At 39.8% G+C, this 25,892-nt stretch overlaps 1 protein-coding gene across 3 annotated transcripts in view; it reads left to right on the top strand.

Annotated features, from left to right (window-relative positions):
- The window catches only part of MAN1A1 (mannosidase alpha class 1A member 1), a 151,699-nt gene that overhangs the window by 14,224 nt on the left and 111,583 nt on the right, over nt 1–25,892 (top strand). For 2 of the 3 annotated variants that reach the window (XM_055811199.1, XM_055811198.1), the window contains exon 2: nt 25,030–25,126. In XM_055811199.1, coding sequence (XP_055667174.1) covers nt 25,030–25,126 — 97 coding nt within the window. Of the gene's footprint in view, nt 1–14,130; nt 14,158–25,029; nt 25,127–25,892 lie in introns of those variants that run through there. The other variant, XM_055811200.1, reaches the window with a different exon arrangement.

The following is a 25,892-nucleotide window of genomic DNA, read 5'->3' as shown; positions in this document are numbered from 1 at the left end:
GTTTGCATTGTAACTGAAACAGACACCATTGATATAAATTTAAAGCACAGTTCTGCTTGATTTCTTACTTAAGGGTCTAATTGCTAGCTTGCAAACTTGTTTTATTAAATTTCCATTTGTGTGACTTGTTATGTGGTTTATGGCAGGCACTGTAAATATTTTTACAGTAGGGTTGTACTGTTGCACTGCACTACCAATTCATGAGAGTCCAACTCTTCAGCATTTGATTCTCTGTTGCTTTTGATATCACAGAGAGTTTTCTGGCTTTACAGAAGCTTGGTTTTGAAAATGAAGTATTCCTTTACACTGCCTCATGTTCAGTGTCCAAACTCGCTACTCACTTTAAAAAAGCATAGGTTTCTGTAGTGATTATATTATCAGCATTATGGTGATACATGAGCATCCCTTCAATTTGGCATGCCTATTCTGATTTTGTGATGTGCGAAGCAAAGCTCTTTCTAGCTATAGCAAGGGCTATATAACCTTGCTTTTGCCCCAGTTTTATGATCCTTTGTTATGGGAACAGTGATCACCCATAGTTTTTATTTGGCCCTTAATGCAAAAGTGTGGAAAGGTAGCTGTAAAACCTCCATAAGTACTTTCGGTAGGAACTGAGTAAGCCTAAGGAAAGGGCCTCCAGATTTTGGAAAGGAGTTAAGCTTGTTTTGACTTTCAGTTAGACTTTTTTTTTTCCTTAAATTTTCTTCTGTGTACGGAGGATTCATTTCATCAAGAAAGTAAGTTATTTTGAATCCTGTTTAGCAATCCAAAGCATGAGCAGTGGCTGTGCCTCCACTTTCACATTTTTGATCTGTGACTTCAAGTAAAAATTCAATATTTCATTTAACAATGTAAAGCAGATCCTGTAGTCTAAGCTATTGAAGTCATACCACTTGGGTCTCCTGCATGTGAAAAGAAACTTTAGATGAAAGGCCTTCTGGTTTGTATGTGCTGGGCATTGAAAAAAACTTTTTTTTTGGTAGCTGTAGTCTTGATGATAAGAACCTAGAAGGACACAACTATTACAAATTTATTTTAAACATATAATAGTGCACTACAGGATGTTACACATGTTCATTTCAGAGTGACTTTATAACAGCTTCCTGGTGTGCTAATTACCCATTGCTGTGTTCTGTGAGGGCGGGTACTTTGTGGCATTTTCTGTTCCCTTTTGTTTGAACACAGTATTTTTGTGATGCCTGTTTTATTCATTATTTGTCATGAAGAGTCTTTTCCACTTCAGATTCATTTGAGAAATTGTGGGTTTTGTTTCATGAGCAAGGAACAAGACCAGTGGCTGGTGCCAAAGAGAAGTCTCAAAATCAGCTTTGAAAGTCCTCTGCGTTCATATGAACACTGCAGTGCAAATAAATGGGGAGGTGGTCTACTACCACCATGTCAAACACACCTAGTTAACGTCTGTTTGACCAGCTCTGCCTTACGTCCACATGGAGAAACATTTCCCTAAGAACTTTGTGGCTGCTTTTGCTGCAGCTTCACCAATAGTGATTCTCTTGTACTTGGTAACTTCATGTTGCCTTTAGTCCTGTGCCTGTGTTACGTGGGCAACTTCTGCAGGCTGTAAAACAAGCTGTGAATGTGCTGTAATCGGAAAGAAAATAACTTATTCATAATTTCTCTTGAATATTCCTGCTGTGCTTTAATATCCAGTCTCAAATATGCTGTTTATAGAAAACATCCTGGGTGGCATTGTACCTGCTGTAATCAAAACAACTAGGAATTTGTTTCATGTTATCTTTTTTACCACCACCAGCCCCCCACAAAAAAAACCCAAACACTTCAATTTCTACTCCTGTGTTTTCCTTAGAAGGACTTGACTAAATGTCAGGATGTCTAGATGTTACATAGAAGGAAGAGAGAAACTTTGTGGGTTTTCTGATGGGATAAGGAACATTGAAAGATTGGGAAGGAAAACTTTCTTTTGTTTGAAAACTAGTAACTGAATGTGCCATGTTTTACCTCAAAAAAACCCAGAGGGGGGTTTGGAGCGGAGAAAGCTTTGTGTATGTATATATATAAATACATCTGTTAATGAAAAAAAAAGACTAAAGAAAAAGCTCATACCTTAATATGTGGAATTATTGCCAAAGAAGCAGAGCAAAGATACAATTATTACCATTTTTAAAAATATCGTAAAGATAGGATTGCAGCATACTATCTGTATTTATTTGCTCTTACTGCAATTAGCATGAATGTTTGACAGAGCCCTGGAACAGGCTGCCCAGAGAAACTGTGGAGTCTCCTTCTCTGGAGATGTTCAAAACACACTGGGACGTGATCCTGTGCAACCTGCTGCAGGTTAACCTGCTTTAGTAGGGGGTTGGGCTAGACGATCTCCAGAGGTGCCTTCCAACCCTGACCATTCTGTGTGATCCTGTGATTCACAGCCGTTCCACCTTGTGTATAAGACTGAAACCTGGGAAAGGCCTTCATCTTGGCTGGCAAGTAGGGAGGAAGTGTTTTGCAGGTCAAATGATAAAAGGTAGTTCTTGAAACGTACAGTATAGCTGTATATGAGGGTGTACTAATAACTATTGTATAAAATCTGATGTTTTATTATTCATTTACCTTTTGGCCTTTGGACTGCTGGGAATAAATAACATTTTAGATCAGGGGTCCTCAAACTATGGCCTGTGGGCTGGATACTGCCCCCCAGGGTCCTCAATCCGGCCCCCGGTATTTACAGACCCCCCTGCCAGGGGTTGGGGGGAAACCAAGCAGCCGCAGATGACTGCCTGCCACTGCATCCGCGTGCCAGCCCCCTGGTTAAAAAGCTTGAGGACCCCTGTTTTAGATCTTCAGAAGTGCTATTACTAATTAAATACAGACCTCTTTGGGCAAGGACAGCATTTGCTTGCAAGTCATATGTTTAAAAATAAATTTTATTCAGTATTTTATAGCTTACTGAAAATCCTTATCAGCAGTTTTCAATCAGCTTTTCATATAAGGAATTTGATAACAATTCATTTGCATGGTTAATCCATGTAGTTAATCCCTCTCACTTTGGGATGTCACTCAGTTTCATTCATGCTCTCCAGCTTTTGTGATACGGTTAGTGATACTGAAGTAGTTATGACCTCAGTAATACCTCTGAGTGAATTTAGAAATATTTTGGTTTTTTCTAGTAGAATTTTCATTTCTTTTAGCATCTGTCCCTAAACCTACTTGATTCTGTTTCTACAGACAAATACTGAAAATATGTATTGTGTGGAAAAAATATTTTTTATGTCTTCATAACCTTTCAAGATCTATACAGTCAACCACTTTCTTGAAATCAGCACAAACCCATGTTCCTTTCATTCTCCCTTGAGCTTTGGTAGTATGCTTAAAAATCTAACTAGTCATGGCTCTGCCAGATCGGAACTCGAAGCAAATTCACCGAAACCCCCGTTCTTTTGGCATACACCTTGCCACTGAAAAATCCTTTTCCCTGAGGGCAGAGTGTGTGTGCTGGTGTTGACCGTAGAAGAGATGTATGTGCTCTTGGTGCCAAGCCTTTTGGATTGCAGGGGCCAAATAGTTCTGGAAATGAATGCAGATTGTGGAATATTCATACTTATCCTTGAAGCTTTGGTCATACAATGAACGTATATTCCTTTATTTGCTTTATAATGTGGATGACAGCTGAGCTACCTAAAACTATAGTTCACTTTGATCTGTAAAAACCACAGCTTGCATGAGCAAACTGATGACAGTGGTTTGCTTCCAAGAAGAAAGGTAGTGTACACATACGGGATCACCAGCAATCCCTCCAGCTGGGACGAGAGATTAAACTCTTGCGCACTATCTCCCTTCTTAGGCTACCCACAACACGGTCACTTCTTCAGTATTGAGAATGGGAACAGATAAGCATTGGGGCATTGCGGTGGATGAGAGCGTCCTTTCTTTACGGCCGTATCTGTCAAACAAGGCAAATGCTACTCCACAGGGACTGCTGTTGTCAAGAAAGAAAGCAGTAAGCAATTTCTCATAAAGTCACTGAAAAAACCAGCAGACTGCAAACATTAAACAGGGCGTGTGTTTTGCAAGACTGTAATTTTTGAATTTGAGTTTATTTAATACTGTCAGAAAACTTCAAATGCAGATGTATTTCTGAAGTGCTGCCTCTCTTGCAGACCCTTCTTTTCCCTTTCTGCTTGACATCCCCTTGGGTTTAGTCTGCAGTCTGATTACAGCGCTAGCTTGCACCAGCAGGCTTTATTGACTTTTAGAAGCAGGTATGTATGTTTGATGCTGACTTTAAAGCTTTCTCAGAAAATGTAAAATACTTGCTCAGTATTTACACTTGATAGTTTCTTGCTGTGGCTTCTGGTTATTACCTATTAACAAGCAGCAGTAGCATCATATATAAGGTAGGCATGGAGTCAGCTAGAGAAACTGAAAGTCTGAGCTACTGCATATTTTAATTATGCTGATGTGTTTGTGGGACCAGCAACAGGCCTAGTCTCTGGCTTTCTGTTGCTGGCCAGAGGCTGTGATACGAGACTTGCTCCAGTACCACCACACACCAGAGCAAGCCTTCTGTACTGTACTGCACGGCCCAAAGGCTTTCCTGCCATGTCTCACTGCTCTTGGATGGGATGTGAGAAGCTCGAGGCTTCAGCACTTCAGCTGTGGGCTCTGACTGGTGTGACACTTCTGGAGGGGTCAGCTTTGATTTAGCTGGAGCAATGGTTAGTGACCTACTTCAGAGTCAGTAGCAGATGAACACGCTGCCTAGTAGCTTTTGTCAAAGCTACTATGTTAGTACATGTAAAAGGACTAGACTCAAAGCTGATATCCTCTCAAAGAAATGACAGGCTTAAAAGAATATAGGCTATTAATGGGAATGAGTAGAATACAAGGAAATGAGCCTCTTCTCTCCAGCACAGGGTGAGGCAGTGATAGAGCTGAATTGTTTGTTTTTATGACTGACAGATGGGACAATAAGATTTCCCCTTCAATATCCCCTTCAATATCCTTTGTTGCCTTCCTTATCTAGTGCAGGTAAATTTTTAACTCTCAGTTAACCATCCCAGCTAAAAATTTGTAAATAGGCTTAACCTGTTGTACGGCGGGTTGGCCCTGGCTGGATGTCAGGTGCCCACCAAAGCTGCTCTATCACTTCCCTCCTTAGCTGGGCAGGGGAGAGAAAATAGAATGAAAGGCTTCTGGGTCGAGATAGGACGGGGAGAGATCATTCACCAGTTACCATCATAGGCAAAACACACTTGAGTTGGTGAAATTAATTTAATTTATTACTAATCAAATCACAGTAGGATAATAAGAAATAAAACCAAAGCTTAAAAACTCCTTCCCCTCATCCCTCCCTTTTTCTTCCCAGGCTTAACTTCAGAGTTCTCCACCTCCTCCCCTCCAGCAGCACAGGGGGATGGGCAGTGAGGGCTGTGGTCGGTTCATCACACCTTGTTCCTGCTCTTCCTTCCTCCTCAGGGGGAGGGCTCCTCACACTCTTCCTCTGCCCCAGAGTGGGTCCCTTCCATGGGGCACAGTCTTTCAGGCACAGACTGCTCCAGTGTGGGTCCCCTGTTGGGGTCACAAGTCCTGCCAGCAAACCTGCTCCAGCCTGGGCTCCTCTCTCCACGGGGCCACAGGTCCTGCCAGTAGCCTGCTCTAGTGTGGGCTTCCCACGGGGTCACAGCCTCCTTGGGGCATCCACCTGCTCCGGCGTGAGGTCCTCCACAGGCTGCCGGTGGGTACCTGCTCCGGCGTTACCCTCCATGGGCTGAGGGGCACAGCCTGCCTCACCATGGGCTTCACCAGGGGCTGCAGGGGCATCTCTGCTGCAGTGCCTGGGGCACCTCCTGCCTCCTTCTGCAGTGACCTGGGTGTCTGTGGAGTTGTTGATCTCGTGTGTTCTCACTCCTCTCTCCAGCTGCAATTGCTGTTGCACAGGTTTTCCCACCTCCCTTTTTAAATACATTATCCCAGAGGTGCTGCCACTGTTGCTGATGGGCTCAGCCTTGGCCAGTGGTGGGTCCATCCTGGAGCCAGCTGGCATTGGCTCCATGGGACACAGAGGAAACTTCTAGCAGCTTCTCATGGAAGCCACCCCTGTACCCCACCCCCAACTACCAAAACCTTGCCACACAAACCAAATACACCAGGCCTGTTTGTAACTACATGTACAACTTTTTTTGGGAGTAGCCACTACTGTTAAGAGCTGTTACTATGGCAGCAAGATCAGTAGTTGCGCACTAGCATGGGACACAGTCTTGAGTTGCCAAGTATGGAGTTCCATTGATGTAGGTACAAAACGTATCTTCCCTTCCTTAAGGTACACTGCTTGCTCATAACTTAATGAAAAATTTTCACCTTTAGTAACAGGCTTAACTTTTACATAACAGATCTCAGAGAACTCTTTATTATTATTTTTAAATGATGCTTTAGACCAGCAGCTTTTTATTGAAGTGACAAGCTAATTCTGTCAAGTCTGAATCTCCTGGCCACACAGCATCCTGTGTTTTGACTGCTATTTTTAAAGGTTATTTGCTTGTTAGAACAAATTCCACTTCCCTGTTAGGGTCTGGCCCTTAATTATATAGAGCAGTCAAATTTTTATTTTGACATACATTTCTTTGTACTAGCCCTTCAGCTCTTAGTTGAGATAAATACTGGTTTCCCATTTCATGAAACACTTACCAGATAAGTGTACAAAAAAAGTGTAAGTGAAAGTCAGTGGATTCTTGAATTAGGTGTCCTACTGTCTGTTCATAGTGGACTGTAGGTTACTTGTTCTAAATTAATACCATAGCTTTCAATGACAAATACTTCCTTTTACTTCTCCACGATGATGCATATGTAGATATGTTCTGGCAATACTGCATTGCTAAAAATTAAGAGCAATGAAGTAATTTAAGGTATTCTGAAGTAGCTTCTAACAACATGCTCCAAATCAATAAAGAATTGTTAAAATGAACTTGGGTATGCCAGAACAGAGGTCTCCAGGTTGCCTTTGTAACCCCCAACAGTCAAACAAAGGGAGCCCTGAAATATTCCATGTGCTTGGCAGACCTGAATCACTGTAGAGGGTGATGGGGCTTGCTTTTTATGATTAACAGGAAACAGCTAGGATGCATTGTGTTCTACTGTAAACGAGTGATGCCAGGACTTTCCAAAGTGTGCTGGTTTTAAATCAGACAAAGAAACAAACAAACAAACAAAATTACTGTTGGAGATCCAAGTCATAATGTGCAGATGAGCTCTTTGTGGGTGGTCAGTCAGCTCCTGTGCATATGGAAAATATAAATCAGCATTTTGTGAAAGTGGGCAGACAAGGCAGACTTACGGATGTGTCAGGAGGGGGTTTTTGTGATGGTTTTCTTTTCAGGTGGTCATTACAAGACAGAAACCTTGGAATGAGAAACCGATGTAGCTTTTCTGTGTTAGTCTTGAGCACAGCAGCAGGGGAGCATTTGGAAGAAATTAAATGCCTCTCAAATTCTTTGATGTCAGAGTGAAACATTTCACATTTTTGTGAAAATGTATTAGAATAACAACTATTTCTTCCCCTTTCATTTTTGAAGGGAGACATTATGAAAAAGTAAGTTCTATGAATGAATGAATCATGTTGCAGTTTTGAGAAGACTGGAAGAAGCTGTCTGAAAAATCTTGTATGTTCGACTTCTGTGCTTAAAAAGGGAGCTTTATATAGCACTGGCAAAATGTAATATCCTTAGAGGGACTGAAACCTCTGTTGTCCTAAACTGTCATCTCTAAGGCGTGTTAGTTTAACATGCTAGATGTTGCATTTGAATCCTTGAAAATTAAAAGCTCTGGTTTTCTGTAATTTGATAAAGTCTCTAAGTGTATGGAGACGGTGATATAATAGGTAACCTGAACATCAGTAGGAGTAAAAGGGTGCTGCTCATGAACATGGTGTAGAAACTGGGTGCTATGATAATACATGGCTATGTCATGTAAGGTTTTTATGGATGGATCTTATGAAATATTTCAGAGATCAGAATTGCTTCCCCATTTTAGAATACAGGAACTAAGCAGATCTAAAGCACTTTAGCTCCTTGTAATACACAAATAGTAGATAATTAGAAGGAAGCTAAATTGCACATCTGTCAGTCAGTCTGTTCTCCAAAATTCTTTACCAAAATGCTTAATAAAAGCATACTTTGTTTCAAAATTTTAGGATTAAATCAATTCAGCATTTTCCAGGGAAGTTATGTAATTGAGAGAAATAGTTAAGAATAAAACACTGATTTTTGTGGTGTATGTAGTGGTGTTATTTAAGCCTATTCTGAGAAATATTCCTGTTTATCAAATATAGGGCACATCAAATGAAACTACAAGGTGACAAAATCAGGACCAACCTGTTCTTTAAACATTATGCTGTAGAGCTGTAGAGCCCTTTTGCAGGACGTTGTGAATATCAAAAGTTTACACACGTTCAGAACACAGTTGAGTAATTTAACAAAAGAAAACTCTACTGGGGATTATTAATCAGACAAGCATCACATCTGGCTCTGAAAGTCCCTAACTGTCAAGCTCTGAACACTCCTGTTAGTCATAGGAAGTATTTCTGTTTGCTTGTATTGTTCCTAAACTTTTGTTAGGGATAGGAGGGTGTAGTAGATAAGCCTTTTAGACTCTTATCTAGCAGTAATTTATTGTCTTGGGGATCTTCTGAGAACTGGAATCGTTGTTGACTGGCTTCTACTGAGAGAAAACTATCTTTGGGAGAGGAACAGCCACCAAGAAAAGGTCCTGCAGATAAATCTTGGAATTATTTCAGAGTGGCACAAACAGAATTCCTACCTGACTTAAATAGAATTACATTAGTATTACCCAGACACTCAGTTAATGAGCTATAAACATGGGGAAAGCTCTGTTCCATTCTGTACGTTGTTAGGATGTCAGGAGGTCTCCTCTAGCTGTTCCCTCACTGGCAGGAGGGAGAGCACCTCACTGCCTAAGTTGGATGCAGATATGAACAGAGCATCAACAGATTTATTATCCTGTTCCAAGATGCATTGATAATGTGCCCTCAAACACCTGATTTGTTTCCCCTTGTATTCCCTTCTCCTGCTTTTCCCTTTCCAAGTTCTTCCCATTTACCAGCCACATCGCTTCCCAATTAAACGTCTCAGCCGTTTTCCTTTCCCCACTGGCCTTGATTCAGTTGAACTGGTAAATTCTGTTAAGCTAGCACTCCCCTTGTGTTATCTCTAGTGCCTGCCTGCCCTTTCTCATGTTGCTGTCTTGTTAGTGGTGCCACAGGACTGGGTGAGCCATCTGCATGTATGATACACCTCCCCTGTTATCTGTAGCATCTCAGGCTTGGTGGTGTTATCTTGTTAGAGGCACCACAAGCCTGGGCGTGCCATTCGGGTGCTACCCTGACTTGCAGAAAGTCTTGCAGTCTGTAATTCTTTGTGTCTGTGCCCCCAAAAAGATTGCAGAATAATATAGTTTACATATACTTCAGTGTTTACATAACTATAGATGTGGATGGGGATTTTCTAAAGTCTTTATATTGGGGTGACCACAGTTGTTTGCATTGGAGATTAGGGGACTTGGCAGCTGGAAAAGGGTAGACTTGGAAAAGGGATCAAGCCCAGAGCTGGATAGAAAACATTTCTTGTGGCAAAATTTGAGATTTAGGGAAGACATGTGAGACAAAAGAACAAATTATTTGTTTTTCAAAAGTGTTTCACCCCAAAATGGAATCTTCAGAATTTACAAAATTTCCTCATGGGCAGCCAGTAAATCAGAAATGAAAATTGATGGTGCCTGTCAAGCAGGCACTGGGGAAAATCAGTCCCTGCCTACTCTGCTCCTCACCCATCAACCTGCCTGGAAGGGACTTGTCAAATTCAGCTTTTTATCCACAGCAATTGAAGTTGATGTGGTTTTGGGTTTTTGTTTGTTTACTTTTGGTGGGGTGAAGGGAAGCTGGTTTTCAAACCTGGACAGTTGGATCTTCAGCAGGGAGTTTCTCCACCAGCTCTGTTCTACCAGACACTTTGTAGCTCAGTGAGTTGACATCTGTATTATTTTTTGGAAATTATTATGACAATTTGGATATTCACTTTTGCCACATAATTGGGCTTATCTTTGAAGTATTTCTTAGAAAAAGCTGCAGCAAAGTCCCTAGATTATTTTGGATAGTTTAGGCTGAACTATCCAAGACACTTTGAAGAAGAGCAAAGACTGTCTCTTCTGTATTGTAGTTTGAAGTACAATAAATATTTTCATCAATCTCCTTTGGGGAACTTTGAAATAAAGTGTGGAATCAACAGAGCTGATCTGGGAAACTTGTGTGGTTTTACATACCTGCCTGAAAAAAAGCAAGAGAATTGAAGGAAATGAATAGTATGTGTTGGAAAACAAGGGCCATCCACAGTCTTTTCTTTGCAGGTCTGTTAACTCTTATAGCTGGCTTCCCTGTTCTTGCTTAGGAAGGGACAGAAATTTCGGATAGTTGTTTGACTGCATTGTATTACGGAGGAGCAACACATCTTCTATATTTTTTTATGTTACCTTAGGTATTTCTGTGAGGCACCACACATGCTGAGAAACTGGTAAGTTTAGATGGCAGTGCAAAGCTAAGATTTTTGCCCATTGCAGGAACTGGGGTTGTTTAGTCTGGAGAAGAGACTAGGGGGAAGACCTTGTCGCTCTCTACAACTACGTGAAAGGAGGTTGTAGTGAGGCAAGTGTCAGTCTCTTCTGCCAAGCAGCAAGTGATAGGACAAGAGAAGATGGCCTCAAATTGTGCCAGTGGAGTTTTAGATTAGATATTAGGATAAATTTCTTCACTGAAAGGACTGTCATGCTCTGGAACAGGCTGCCCAGGAAAGTGATGGAGTCACCATCCCTGGAGGTATTTAAAAGAGGCATAGATGTGGTGTTTAGGGACATGGTTTAGTGGTGGATTTGGCAGCGCTGGGTTAATGGTTGGACTCAATCATCTTAAAAGTCTTTTCCAGTCTAAACAAGTCTATGATATTATCATTCTATAATAAGTCTTTGCTGGGTGCATGCATTGGAAGGTGTCTCCTCCTAATGACACTACACTGCATGAAAGTCATCACACCATTAGCTGTGTTACAGATAGCGCAAACTGGAATTACGCTCCATTGTGCTGTGAAAGCTATAAGGCATGTGAAACACTTTCTGTTAACAGGATGGGAAGCGCAGCGTGAAATTTGGGCCAATATCAGCATCTGCTCTGAAATCTTTCAATATCCCATTAAGTTGACAGTGTGTGTCTTCTGGAAATTATTCCTGAGTGTTTGCCTTATCAGTAACAAATGTAACATTTGTGTGGTTTTCTCCTTTTCTATTTTACAAATGTGTCCAGGAGAAGCCCTTACTTTCTTTATGCTTTTACTTTTATCTTGTTCTCTTTTTTCATTTACAAACAAGTAGAGCTAATTTTTCAGCCTTTCCATTGAAGAAAATGCCTCCATGCTTCTTAATTGAATTCTTTCTATTTCTTCTGTATCTTCTACTTCCAGGAGACCACTAGTATTCATCTTGGCTTTAACTGCATATCAGTTTTGCAGTTTTCCATTAATTTCCTTGTACAACTGAGCATCTGATTTCTTCTGCGTGTCATGAAAGCATGAGCACAGTCATTCTCCATAAGCCTGTGACAGCTCTTCTGAAATCCATGTAGAACTGATTAGATATTAACAGTACTATAATTTGTTATCTCATTTGTAAAGGCTTCTTGCTGAGGAACCTTCGGATATGTAAGAAAAATACCGTGTAAAGCATTCATATATCACTGGAAGAGATGCTACCTAGAGGGTTAAATTACTTCTAGTATGTAAAAGCAAATCTGTATGTATTTTTAAGGTTGTTTTTAAATTTTATCCTTCTACAAAAGTATTCACTGCATATATATGCTTTTCAGTATAAAGGTGTCATTTCCAAGCTGTCATCCTTGACTTCAGCTTGACTGAAGAAAATTACAGGTACCAGTAGGTACATTTCATCAGCTGTTCTTGATGTGTTTATGTGACCTGGAAAGCTAACTTACAAATCTGGTCACTGTTCTGTAACGTGTATGTACTCTGGTAGTGGATTTAAGCAAAAGAAGGTCTGAGTGTCATGTATTTTGGGAACTGCACCAGCACTGGGTGTGTCAGGATCCACAGTCCAGGTAATCACATAGAAGTTTCAAGAGGAAAACAAATGCCACACGAAGAATGATAATGTTTAGGTTTACAATATCAATTTTGAACATTATGATAAAATTGCTAAAGGAAAACAACTTGATACTCATTCTCTGTTGTGGTGGTTCTTTCAGAGCACAGAGATATGCGGTGACTAATTTACAACAACAAATTCTCACCTCAGAAAATTTTCTGCAATACAACCCTGGAGATGGTTTGAGGGCTGCAGAAATAAATCTTTCTTAGAATAATTTTCTTCTTAAACCAAATGCAGCCCTGGGTAAGCTGTTTGATCAGTCTTGACCAAGATAAGTTGATGGAAATGTGAAATGGGCAGAAATCATGAATTCATATGTGACACTAGATCTTCTTCATGTTTCACCAGGGTCTGATCATCTTCATTGTTCTTGAATCTTTCTATACTAAGGCAATAAGCAGATAGCTCTTAATTTCTGGTCAGAAACAAGCTGGCAGTGTTTTGCATAGCTGGAGTAGTTTATTCAGTATGAAAAATACTTTGAAATATTTCTGAAAAAACCTTTAACAACTCATAATTCCCATCTGGAATATTTTAAACAGCTACAGTCTTGGGCTGGAATATGAGTTGTGTCCTTGTTGGTGGGAAGAAGCAGGTCAATTAACTTGCTCTATAAAATTGAGGTAAATACGTGCAATCCATACTGAATTTAGTGGGATCACAGAATAAGTTGGTCTAGAAGTCTGAGGAGGTCCCAGTCCAGCCCTGCCACAGCAGCTCAGTGTCGAGGTCAGGGGCTGGAAACGCCCCAAGGATGCAGCCCAGCACAGCCTCCCCTTGCTGGGCCCAGGGAAAAGCCTTTTCCTCAGGCCCACTCAACCTCTTCTGCATGGTCCCGCAGATGCCCCTTGTCTGCGGCTCCCTCTTGTTGGCCGCCTCCCTGCGGGTACGGGGGTTGTGGCCAGCCTGCCCAGGCTGAGCCAGCCCCATCCACAGCCTCTCCTCACAGGGCGACAGCTCCAGCCATGACCAGCTCGGGCCCCACTCCCTGCAGGACTCCCGGCAGTTCATTGATCTCTTTCCTGGAGTGGGAGGCCCAAAACTGGATGCATTACCTAGATGTAGTCTCCTGAGCGCTGAGAACATGTGGATAATCCTGTCCCTTGAGGTATGGGCTGGGGTCCTGCTGCTCAGGCACTGCTGGCACGTGCATGGCTCCCTGTGCACCAGAGTCCCAGGACTTTCCTTGTGGAGCTGCTCCCCAGCCTGTACCATCGCCAGGGGTCATGGACTTTGCTGCATTTGTCCCCAGTGAGTTCATGAAGTTCCCATGGGCCTGTTCCTCCAGCCTGGCTTGGCCGCTGTGAATGGCAGCCCTGACTCCCTGATGGGATTTCCCTTCCCCACCCCAACTTGGTGTCACCAGCAAACTTGATACGGGTGCACTACATCACATCCTTTAGGTCACTGATAAAGATGTTAAATGGAGAAAGGAAAAAGTCGTAAATTAGTATAATCTGCTTTTGACCTCTGTGTAACTGTTTTTCAGCTGTTGGGAAATAGTCTCCAATCCTTTTGCTCTAATTTCAGGCTATTAGGCTGAAGATACTTCTCTGAGGGTGGTGGTAAATGATGCAGACTTAGTCTTTGATCCATGGAGCAACTGCATACCAGGTTAATCTATGTAAATACTTTTCAGTGAACACGTTCTCTGACTTCCAAAAGTGCAAGTTTTGCCATGGCCACAATAATGAGCTTTACTAGTGGAGTACTTCACCTTTAACCAGATGCTGAAGAGAGGAGAGGGGAGTGGAAAGGAAGCACTCGTTTGGGCGGGAGGAAAAGGAGAAAAACCCAGCTGACAATTAGTGGCACATGGGTAAGGATTTGATACAGTCTGGTATGGCTTCTTGTCAAAAGTCGCTGGCCTGAGCATGCAGAAATTGTTTATTACCAGTACCTACTCTTTTGGAAAGCTCAGAGTACCTGGATTTTGTGGATTCAGTGACAATGTCAAGCTTGGTAAGTTTCTTATTAACTGATAATAACTGAAAATCTAATAGTTTTTATAATTGCTTTGTGTTTTTACTTACTGTTGTAGCTACTTTACTAGGTTGGTGATAGTCCCAGATCTATTAATAATGCATGACTTCCTGTTTAATTTTTCTCCTTAAGAAAAAAACTACTAGAAAAATAATTTTAAAATACTTGCTTCAAAAGAATGCAATTAAATAAAAGAAAATACAATTAAAGAAAAATTGCACTTTAAAAACATGTCAGAAATTTTGCTTTTCAATGCCAGTCTGGCATTCCTACTGCAACTAAAACTTCTTAGTAGTGAGGATACTCTCATCTCTCACAGTTTCTGACATGTGCCCTGGTAGGGGAGCAGGACTGTGGGATGAACGTAGACTTATTGTGCAAGTGGAGAAAACTTCCGGTGGGTTCTTGTTTTGGTTGTTGTTCCTGTTTAGTTTGTGTTTTGAAAGACATCCTGGATAGGCCTGGATATCCTGACACTTTCCATACAATGGGGTGGTCAATTTTTTTTTTTTACTTCCTCACTTAGTGGCAGAGTAAAATTTATAAATATGGGAGGGGAGCCTGTGAGTTCAAAATGTGGGAAAGAAAAATAAAACAGGTTCTTTAAATCCACCTTACTTCCTTTTTGTGGATTTTAATCATGCTCTGAAACAGCAGCTTGAATCACCTTGATGTTAATCACTTTATCTGGATGTGTTGTACTGCATAGCACTGTGCTTATTCTTTATTTGCATTGCCCCTGCTGAGATTGGGAACTTCAGCAGCAGCATTGCTATGTAGTGCCAGGTACCTAATGAACAAGCAGGAGATACAGTCTGTGCCAGGAATAATTTATAATCTAATTAGAAGCAAACCTTATCAAATAACTGTTTAAAGAACAGTAAGAAAAAATAGAGAACAAAAGCATGATTGTATCATGCAGTTGTGGGAGCCTAGTTGTTCACACTGTTTGGTTTGGTAGTTCTTGGAAACTGCAGCAAGTCATAAGTAGACCAGGAAAAAAAACCAAAAAAACCAGAAGACTCTGAGTGGGGTGAGTCTCTGTATACCACTATTCTGCATAAGAGTAGCATTTCCACAAATTGCTTTCTTTTTTCTTTCCATTTTGTGACATTAGTCAAATTATGCATGAACTTCAGAGGCTGCTACTAATTCTGCATAAGATCAAAGAAACAGGTTTTTTTACAACTCTGCAATGCTTTTCTGTTTTAAGTGAAAATACTTCAGCTTTCTTTCTGGTCATTGTCAGTATTGAACAATGACTTTAGTTCTTGCACGTTACCTTATGAGGTGTTATGTTTGTCTTTTAATGGCTGTTTCACTAATGCAAAACATCTGTGTGATTTGGTTCTTTAAAAATCAGCCATCAGTGACTCTCCTTAGAAAAATAACATTGGAGCATCACTGATTTGTCCATCCCAGAGTCTAATAAAAAAGAAATCCAAACTCCTGAAATAATAGGTTGTCTGAAGAAACATAATCTACCTCTTACACTAGTAATAAGGAAACAATTTTTCAGTCTATCTGTTAATAAAAAATTCAGATGGACTCTTAAGTGTTTGAAGAAGACTTAGCTTTGAAGAAATACAGCTGTCTTGAGTGACAAGCTGTAGGCTTCAGTTTTTTTCTGAAATGCAGATCTTGGTAACGGTTGCTAAGTTGTAAGACGAGCTGTACAGCTTATTCTTTAGATTGCTCTTTTGTTTGTAACTGGATGACTTGGATGGCTCATTTAAGATTTCCCTCCTGTATATGTATACAGATGTAAATGGCAGCCGAAACAAGTTGAAAATAGAGCATCTTCAACATTAATGTCATCTATGCTCAATTTAGTAATGCTACACTTCAATACTATTTTTTTTCCCACTGTTTTTTTTTACAGTTAGGTAGTTACTGAGAATGTGTCATTGGTTACCCCACTAGTAACAGAGATGGAGGCCAAAGCAGTTCGACAGCATCTTAATTGGTGGTTTCAAGGCAGGTGTTTTCAGGAAAAACTCTTAAAATGCCTACAGAACATACTCAAATTCTAGCTTATCTGGGGAAGAAACAAACAAACATATCATCCAAACCCCTCAGTTTTAAAAGGAGATTTTTTTTAAAAGGAGATGGCATGTCCATTTTGCTTTCCGTATCTTGGGTGAAAGACATCTGAAGTTGAGCAAATTAATCTAAAACTGATCTGCTTCAGATGGTTCAAGGTAAGATGAATACTATTATATTAGATTTGGGTAACTGTATGGGCAACATTTTTGACCCACACTTTTTTTTCTTTCCCTGAAACTGATAATTTAATTTGGCTGAAATTAGCCAGACCTTCAGCTTCAGAAAGTGCAAGGACAGCGGTCTTCATGGCAAGATTATATGTTCTTGCCTTCCTAGTTTTTGTTAAGTCAAGGAAAGGGTCTCAAGCTAGTGTGCTTCTGTGTTGCACACAGTAGTCTGGTTTTCTTGTGTCTGTGGTGTTGGGATGGCAAGGTAAGAAGCAGGCTGTAGATACAGCTTGAACTGAATATTACTATTTAGAATACACAGGTGAGCTTTGGTATTCATTCAAGTTTCTCTGCCTTATCACCCTGTGACTTCTACTATGCAATAGTTAAAGCACTATGGCCTAGCTCTCAGAAACTAACTGTAAAGCGTTCTGGTATCTTCAGTTTTTCAGTAAATTAATTTTAGAAGTGCTTTACTGCTCAGTAAAGAGAGGTATGCCTCACAAATGAGTAAAATATAGCTTGTTGTCATTTAATATTTTGGTATGTTGTACAAACATTTTCAAATGAATTCTTTTTTTTTTGGTGCAGACATATCAAAGCATCAGGGCTGCTGTTCTTATTAATTATTTCTTACATGAAATAGGCTTATTTTTCCTGTGTGCTTGTGCATTAAATAAAATATGCAGCAATAGAATAAGTGTAGAAAATACCTTACCTGCAGATTTCTCATTTTCTTTAATTACCTTTTAATTAGAATTCTTGTTACAGAATTAATAAGGTAATTGATTCCTTTTAAAGTGTGTAACAGAATGAAGCACTGTGCAATGTTTGTCCCTGGTTGACAAATGATGCCCAGAACAGCATATGATGAATATTAGTTGGATAGTTTAATACACTACTAAAGAGGCTTACAAGCTACTGTGAGGAGTAGAAAATACAAGAATAAAAGCTTATCTGTAACTTAACACATGTGGGAATAATACTTAGCATTTCTGTCAGGCTTTCTGTTTGAGAATTTTGAAGTGCTTTGCAATACAAATGATGAATTAATCCCCAGAATAGTCCTTAATGTTTTTATTTTCCCTCTTAGTTCCTTTTTTACATGCAGATATTAGACTTCTTACTTTAATTTAGTTTTGCTGGCAAGAAGTGAATTATTTGTAGGATCCTGAAATGCTGAGAAGTAGCAGGAGTTTGCTCATATATCCCTTTAATAGAGCATTAAATACAGAACCATATAAAATGTTTCATGATATGATATGTGTGTTTAATATTAACAGAGTATCCTGTAAATGAGTTTGGCTACCTTAGCTGTACTGTCATTTTAAGAGTTGTAAGTATTTGCCCCACTTGCTGTGTGACAGTACCCTATGCTGTGGGTAGCGCTCTCGGACAAATGTCTGAGTTGTTCGGAGTTCTTGCCATGAGTTAAATGGCAGGTGCCTACATGTTCCCCAAATCTCTAGCTGCTACTTAGTGGAAAACAGCAACTATGAATCCTTGTTACTGGCCCATTAACTAACACAAAAGCCTCTTTCAGCGGTTTACTTGGCTAAGTGGAAGTCCTGTTGGGAAGCACTTGCAGGAACATCTCCAGCCTGCATGGGCTTCGGAGCATGGTTGTCATCCACCTGCTAAATTAGAAATGGTGACGCTTTGGCAGTGACTTAAACAAACATTGACAGTGTGTAGCTTGCTTTTAACTCGGGATGATGCCATTAGGAGAAGAGGTTATAAACACCAGAAATCTGTCAGGCTCCTGCTTTGCAGTAATCTTCCTGCTGACGAGTAAGAAGTGGCTGTATACATATGAAGGATCCTAGTGACAGGATTTATTTTCTGTGTCTTGAAGGAGAAAAACAAATGTCTGTTTCCAGTAAAGAAAGTATGTTGTTATTTGTATCTTCTGTCAGACTAGGATTCAAGGAAAAAAGTAAACAGTATCCAATGAGATGAATCTTCCTTGGATATTTGAGATTATTTTTTTTTTCAGCTTTGTTTCTGGAATAAGAAATCATAACTAAAAATGAAGAGCTTGAAATAAAACTCTGAAACTATAGTTGCAAAATTTTAATATGAAATCAAACTTTAGACACAATTCTACCTACAGAAAACCTGATCTGAATATAAACCAGTTTTAGCTAGTTTTCTAGTGAATCTTGGTCTTCAGCCAAGCAGTTAACTTTGAGTTTTTGTTTTGTGAAAAGTTGCTTAAAACTAATGTTGTCAGCAATCTAGCATAAGGGCAGGCAGTGTAACTGAAAAAAAACCCCAAAAAGCAGACACATACCACACTTAGTCATAGTTGTGTGTCTGCTTAGATAAGGTTATGAACTAATTAGTGAAGTAACTGCAGTAGAACACCCTACATTTTTACATAGAATTTCCACTATAGAGCATGTCTGGACAGAGTAAAAAGCTGTGAATTCTGATAACAACTTTCAAAATCCAATTTTATTTTTTTTTTAAGGCAATTCAAGGTAGTTATAAGTGATCGAAACACTTTCACATGGAAAAGACATTGGAATGTGTTAAAATTACATGCAGAACTGCAGGGAAAGATTGAAATAAAAGGTTTGAAGTACTATTGAAACAATAATAGTGAATAATGACAAAATTAATAAAGGTCATGCTCCAAAACAAGGGAAGTTGTCCAATGATTTCACAATGTAGTTGTGCTTCCTAATCCTAGAAAAAAAAGTGTTATGTATTGAGATCTAGAGAAAAATTAATCTATTACTTCATGTTTCCAAGATGCAAATTATTCAAGACAAGACCAATAAACTCAATTACTTCAGAAGTGCAATATTACACTAAATACCATTACAAAGATGATGAAACACAGATGTAAATACTTTTAATAACTAAAGTAAAAAAGATAGTTTGTGTATTGCCAAAAATTATTCAGTGTGATAATCAGTAGATTTGTAAGCATATTAAGCAGAGCTCTTCTATACATGGCATGATTTTATGAAAACTGATAGTAAATCAGCTGAAGGAGATCATACAGTTTTTCACAGAGAAATCCTGATTAGTGACAGTACCTTCAAAGGTACTGTTATGTTTACTAATAACAGATTTCGGGAGTGATTGTGAAGTTTTTTATCTGTACTGCAATCTGGCTGGTGCTTGATGACTGTAAAAACAGTTGAGAATATGTCTTTCAATGGAGGTTGGGCAAGATGGCCTCTAGAGTCCCTTCCAGCTTTAACCCTTCTGTGATTCTGATTCATCAGGTCTCACTTAGGTTCAGTTGTTGGTTAACAGTAATGGGAGTGGAAAGTAAGGAAGTATGGCTTTCTAAAGCTTGAGGTTTTGCTGAGGGTTAATATAATATTGACATCAGAGTGAAGAAACCAGCTGGGGGTTGTGTTGTGGTCACAAACTTCCCACACTGAACATGCTATGAGACATTGTGGTAGGGTCACCTAGGCCAGCAGCCAAGCACCCACACAGCTGTTGGCCCACCAGGTGGGCTGCAGGAGAGAAAGGGAAGAACGAAAGCAAGAAATCTGGTGGGTCGAGGTAAAGACCACTATGTAGGTAAAGGAAGGAGGGGGCAGGGACAAGTGATGCAATGGCAGTCACTCAACCACATCCCACAAACAGACTGATGTCCAGTCTCTGAGCAGCAGCCACCTTAGAAAAACCCTCCTTCTTTCTCTGCCCCGGTTTTTATTGCTGAACATGATATTACATGGTAGGGAGTATCCCCTTGGCCAGCTGGGGTCAGCTGTTCCAGCTGTGTCCCCTCCCAACCTCTGGCTAACCCCCCCATTCTACTTGTCGCAGGGAGTGGGAAACGGATGGGAGCTGTAAAAAGAGAAAGCCTTGATGTTGTACAAGCACTGTTCCTTGATGTTGTACAAGCACTGTTCAGCAATAGCCAAAACATTGCTGCTTTATCAGCATTATTTCAGTCACAAATTCAAAACACCATATGGGCTGCTGTGAAGGATGCTAACTCCATCCTGGCCAGACCCAGTACAGTCATCACCATGCAAGTTGATTTGTACAGGAGGAAAGTGGAATGTGTATTGACGTTTCTTACTAATTCTGGGGACTTTTTTCACTTCCCTTGCTGATACTGTGAACAAATCAAGTTTGTTCAGCAACAGGAAGGAGAGAAGATTCCGGGAGACTAGGGTGAATGAATGTGTAGCTCTGGTAAAGAGAAGTTTAGAAGGTGAGAATAATTTAAATGTGTAAAAAGTACAGTGTAAACTGAGAAATAGTAGAGGTTAGACAAGCAAGCTGTCATGTTTTCTTCGGAGTTTTGTTTTGGTTTTTAACTGGTCTCTTCATTTCTTGGGCTTCTAGTACCCTAGCCTTCTGCCTTCATCCCTTGTCTTGGCATGGTTTAAATGGCTCTGTTGAAAGTCAGCGTGGTACTATTTCATGCAATGAAAACTTTTTTCATTTAATATCCCAGTTCTAGAAGGTGCTTGAATTCTTTTCCTGACATCATCTTTACATCTCCCCAGCTTGTATGTAACTGCTAAAAATAAACCTTATGAAGTTCTTATTATTTTAATTTCACCTGGTGCTTTTTGCACCTAAACACCACAATCACTGTGCTGCTTCATCATCTTTTTGTTTTCTGGCAACATTTGCTGCCTGAACTCTTGGGTACTCCTGTTTGACTAGAACTGTATTTTGCACATTTCAAGTGGGTTAGGTGTCCTCTGTAGACTTTGTGTTAGAGTGTTTTGGAAGGTGGCGGTAACTAAAATACTAACAAACAGGAGTGTGTTATCATCTTTTGGTTGGCCAGCATTATAGCTGTAGAAAAGGTCTTTGTTTCTGCTTCTGGAGAACAAATTGGATATTTTTTTTTACTTTATTTCACTTTATTTTTTTTAATATTCAGTGGATTGAGAAGGATTTTAAAATTGTATTTCAAAATGCTTCCGTTAAAGACAGACATGCACAGGGTCCTTTTGTGCGTAATGTCAGACCTTCATCTTTTGCTTCTAAGTGACTTTGCTGATACCAATTACAATAGCACACTTTGTTATTCTTCAACAGATATGGGGTAGTATTGTGGCATTTTCTGACTTTGTATGTAAAAATCAGCGCCCCATTTTTTTCTGAAGATGTAAAGCCAAACAGCTTACTAGTAAAACAGTGCTAGCTAGTCAAGCCTTTGGCTGCTACTTTTGATTGCGAGTGACCCGAGACAGAGCTCCATTGGAAACAGACTTTGCTGTTGTAGACATGGGGCTTCCAGTGAGCTATCAGGCTCTTCTCAAGTTTGAAGTTAATGAACATATCTTAGTAAAACTAGAAGGACTGAGGAATACATCTATGCAAATGTAACTCTGCCTGTTGACATCCTGGAGAACTAGTAAGGAATTATTTGAAAGCACTTGGGTGAAATAATTTTATTAGTTACATTGTAGAGGAGTATGAGAGTATCTGAAATCATCTGGTCAAAAGCTGTTAGACTCTTCATCATGAGGAATTTCTTTTTAACAGGATTCATAATGTGGTGTTGAAATACAGATGTTCTCTGTAACTGTGATCTTTCAAAAGTACTTGTAAGAGTAGTCAGAGATGTGATCAGAAGGGCCTTTGTGAATTAAAGAAATGTAGAGACATTGATTTGGGGATGTCTCATGCAAACAGAAAAGTAAATGGATTTTTCAAAAACCTGTTAAAATTAATTCATGAGGTACCAGTGCTAGGAGTTTTTTCTAAGCAAATAATAATTTTCAGTGAGCTGGGTCTGTTCAAATTGCTACTCAATATTTTAGAATTTTTCTATTCTTATGTAGAAAATAAAACTATTAACAAATAGGAAATGTTTTTAATAGGAAACAATACAGTTTTATAATTTCCACAGGGGGAAAAGCATGTAGACTATTCTGATGTATTGCACTCTAGAAATTGAGACTTCTTGCTAGGTTCGAAGCCCAAACTCACTTGTCCAGCAGGCAGTGTTGATTAAGGTAGTTTTTGTAGGCTACTGTATCTATGGGCTATTTTCCTAGTAAGTACAGTAACACTGATTCCTAGGAAGTTTTGGCTAAATAGCCATTAACATTTGTGTATAGTCGGAAAAACTCGGGTCCTTTTGAAACACTAGAGGGCTCACTGAGTGCTTTTGAAGTTGAATTTTACTTTCCATGTTGTGTCCATAAACCCCCAAAATGTCTAAAGCAAGGATGTTCTAAAAGTGCATTTTCTTAGGAGAAAGCTTACTTACTAAGCTTGGTGGTTTTATCTAAATCTAGATTTTCTGGAAGAGTTCTAAATTAACACTTTGATTAGCCAAAAGAGATTAATTAGGTCTCTTGCTCAGTAGATTCTGGTGGGTTTTTCTTTTCCACAGAAATATTTCTTAAAGTTTTGGGGTTTTTCCAAATTACTTGTCTGTCTGGCTTTTTGGATTCACGTATTATAATTTCCTGAGAAGCAATTAGACAAAAACGTACCTGAGTACTTGGACTCAGCAAAATAGGAGAATGCTTTGGGGGAAAAAATACCCTAAACCAAAACACTTGTTATTCATTAAATGCAATAATAAATACTATTAGTAAGTAGTCTGTGTGGGATAGCTTCCTGTCTTAATATCTAGGAGCTGACGAGCAACAGGGTAGTGAGAGTGGTTTCAATTGACAACTCACACATGCATTTACAATGCGATAAGATCAAAATGTCATTCAGTTGGAAAAACTAAAGGCAGCTGAGCACAAATAGGACATCTTGTAGCGTCATGCACTTTGTGACTGTTGTGGTTGAACTGAGCTGAATTGAAGCTGTTCCTGCCTTTCCTGCTTGCTAACCGATACCCCTGTAAACATGAAGTCTACCACATGGCTGCCTATTACCAGTTCTGCGTTGGGACAAAATATCCTGTCCTTGGAGAGCACTTAAGCTGTTTTGCAATGAAGTCAAGCAAGGGACACCACTCCTGCCATCCAGCATATCAGTGGCATTCATGGCCTGAGACCATTTCCTCAGAGCCTCTTACTCATTGCCTTTCAGCTGAGGTCTGACACCAGGTTAACCTTCTGGTTGAAAATGTTCAGGTATTAAATGCAGGTGCCAATCTTTCCATTTGTACGCCTGGGGCTGTAAGGGCTCTGGAGTAAATTAACATCCCTGAATTTTCCTGCAGTATAGATGCACATTTGTGCTTCCATAAATAGCAAATAAATGTTTATTCTCACAAGTGCAGCAGTACTCTAGAAAATCAGTTGTCATTTATTATAGTCTGGTTTAATCTATATTTTTAATTGACGTAATTTCTCTACGTGATTTGAGCAAAGGGAAGAGGAAGGAAGTGCAAGACTTCTATTATCATTGTGCCCCAAGGCTGTTTTTTTTAAAATTTAGGATTATAACTGTTATTTAACAAAATTATCCTTGACACACATGGCCTCAAGAAGAGGTCTGAAAGCAAGGGCAGAACAGTGTTGTCAGCTGACAGCCTGAAGCAGTATCTTTGAAAAGGTCTGAAATTGTCACTTTTTGTCTAGAAGATGACCTCTGGCATTCCCAGCACTGCTGTGCCTTGTGGAAGAGGGGAGGAGGGGCAATGCAGAGGCAAGATCTTTTTTTCTGTTATGTAAAGTCAGGCTGCTTGTGGTGACCATTAAGGAAGACTCTTCCTGAGGAGGTGTTAAAGGTGGTGGTTGGTAAAGGGAGGTGTTGGACCTGCTGGCGTGGCAGTGGTTCTTCACCAGGCCTGCAGAGCTGGGTGCATTGTCCTCACTGCATGTTTGAGAAGGGACAGGTAGGGTCCTGGCTGTGCACCTGGGCAACCCCCAAAAAGGACAATTTGGGCTCGCTTGGGCTGATCATGGTGGTAGAGAGTGTGAAGGGGTCCTTGAGTCAACCTGCTGTCCCGGCTTCTGACATGATTGTTCTCTGCTCTTACTGCAGAGCTGCTGCGCTAGGTTCCCTGAAGCAGTTTCTCAAAGCGGTATTTATTTGTGGTGCACCTCTTGATGCAGAACATGGTTTTGTAGTGATATGTGTTTAGTTGTGAAAGTTTTCAGCTATTTGTGGAAAATGACATGTGAAAGTAGCTACTGATACATACAATGGCATTTGTAGTCATAGAAGATTATATCATAATAACCTCAAAACCTTTCCTAGGTGTTCTGCCTGCCCCCTTTAGCTTCCTCCTGTTATTAGCCATACCAAGTTTCATTTTGCTAGTTTTATGCCTGAGAGTCTCTGCCAGAATCTGAAAACTACCGTAAGCTTAATTTTGACCTTAAAAATTCTTACTTTAGGAGAAAAAACTAATTTAAAAATGTTACTTCCTCAGTTTGAGGTGTATGCATAATGGAAATAAAATCTTACTTGAATTGATATCTAACACAGTAAATTCCCTTCCTAAAAATTAATTGGTTTTCAGTGTGTCTTGACCATAAGCATGCAGATAACGGTAGGGGTGGGTGGGACAGACAGAATTCTGACAATAACTATCACAGTGCCACCCAGAAAACAGTGCCACTGTTATTCTGTATTGAGTATTTCATATTTCTAATATAACTCATATAACATGAATTTAATTAAGCATTGGATTAGATGTGTTTAATGTTGAGAATTTTCTCAAGTCAGTATTTGCTGTGGCTTCTTGCTAAATCAACATTGTAATCCTGCTTTCCTTTCTCTACAGATGATGAAACATGCCTGGGATAATTATAAGCGTTATGCATGGGGATTAAATGAACTGAAACCTATATCTAAGCAAGGACATTCAAGCAATTTATTTGGTGAGTAGAGTGTATTTTTGTGCTTAGTGACGTTAGCGTAAAACGGTAAATCAGATGAAAAGCTTATAGGTGATAAACATGTTCTTTCCTACCCTCTGTCATTCAGTGTGGTGTTTCTTATGTATAAAAGTAACAGTAAATGACGGTGATGCTTGCTATGACTTTTATAGATTACCATCTGAATGAGAATAAATGAAGCGTGTCATTGCTGTGTGCTAAAGGTGTAGTTTTGTTGTATTAGATACTACCCTGCCTTAAACTTTTCCTGTGAAGTGGAACTCATTGACACCACATTCAATAAGCAGGAAACAAAAACTGTAAGGGGGGGGTAAATCCAGAACAAGGAATAAAGCATACTCTTCACAGTCATGAAGGTAGCTGAAGCTGTCTACAGTTCTCAGGAATTTATTTCCATTCCTTAAAAAACTTGTTAGTCTGTATCAGTCAGGTTTCCTTATCAGGCTTTCTCTTTCATGACTATAACCATTATTTGCCCCTCTAAATGTTGCACGGGAGATGCTTAAATAACTACCAAGTTGTTATCAGTGTAGATCAAATAGTTGGCTGAAAAGTTCTAGTAGGAGAGGCACACTGCTGAAATCTGGTGTAATAAGACTTCTTCAGTGTCGAGGTGGGACATAGGGCTGGATAAATAGCAGCTGAAGAGCAACAGCATTCTGAGGAGGCATGAGAAAGCAGTCCTATGAACTGTCATCATCTTCAGTTTTGTAGAAAAACAAAGAATTAAACTGTTTGACAGCAATCT

The sequence above is a fragment of the Falco peregrinus genome, chromosome 7 (genome assembly GCF_023634155.1).
Source record: "Falco peregrinus isolate bFalPer1 chromosome 7, bFalPer1.pri, whole genome shotgun sequence".
NCBI lineage: Eukaryota > Metazoa > Chordata > Aves > Falconiformes > Falconidae > Falco > Falco peregrinus.
Note: the sequence above shows the minus strand (reverse complement) of the source record. Positions and strands in the feature narration are given on the sequence as shown.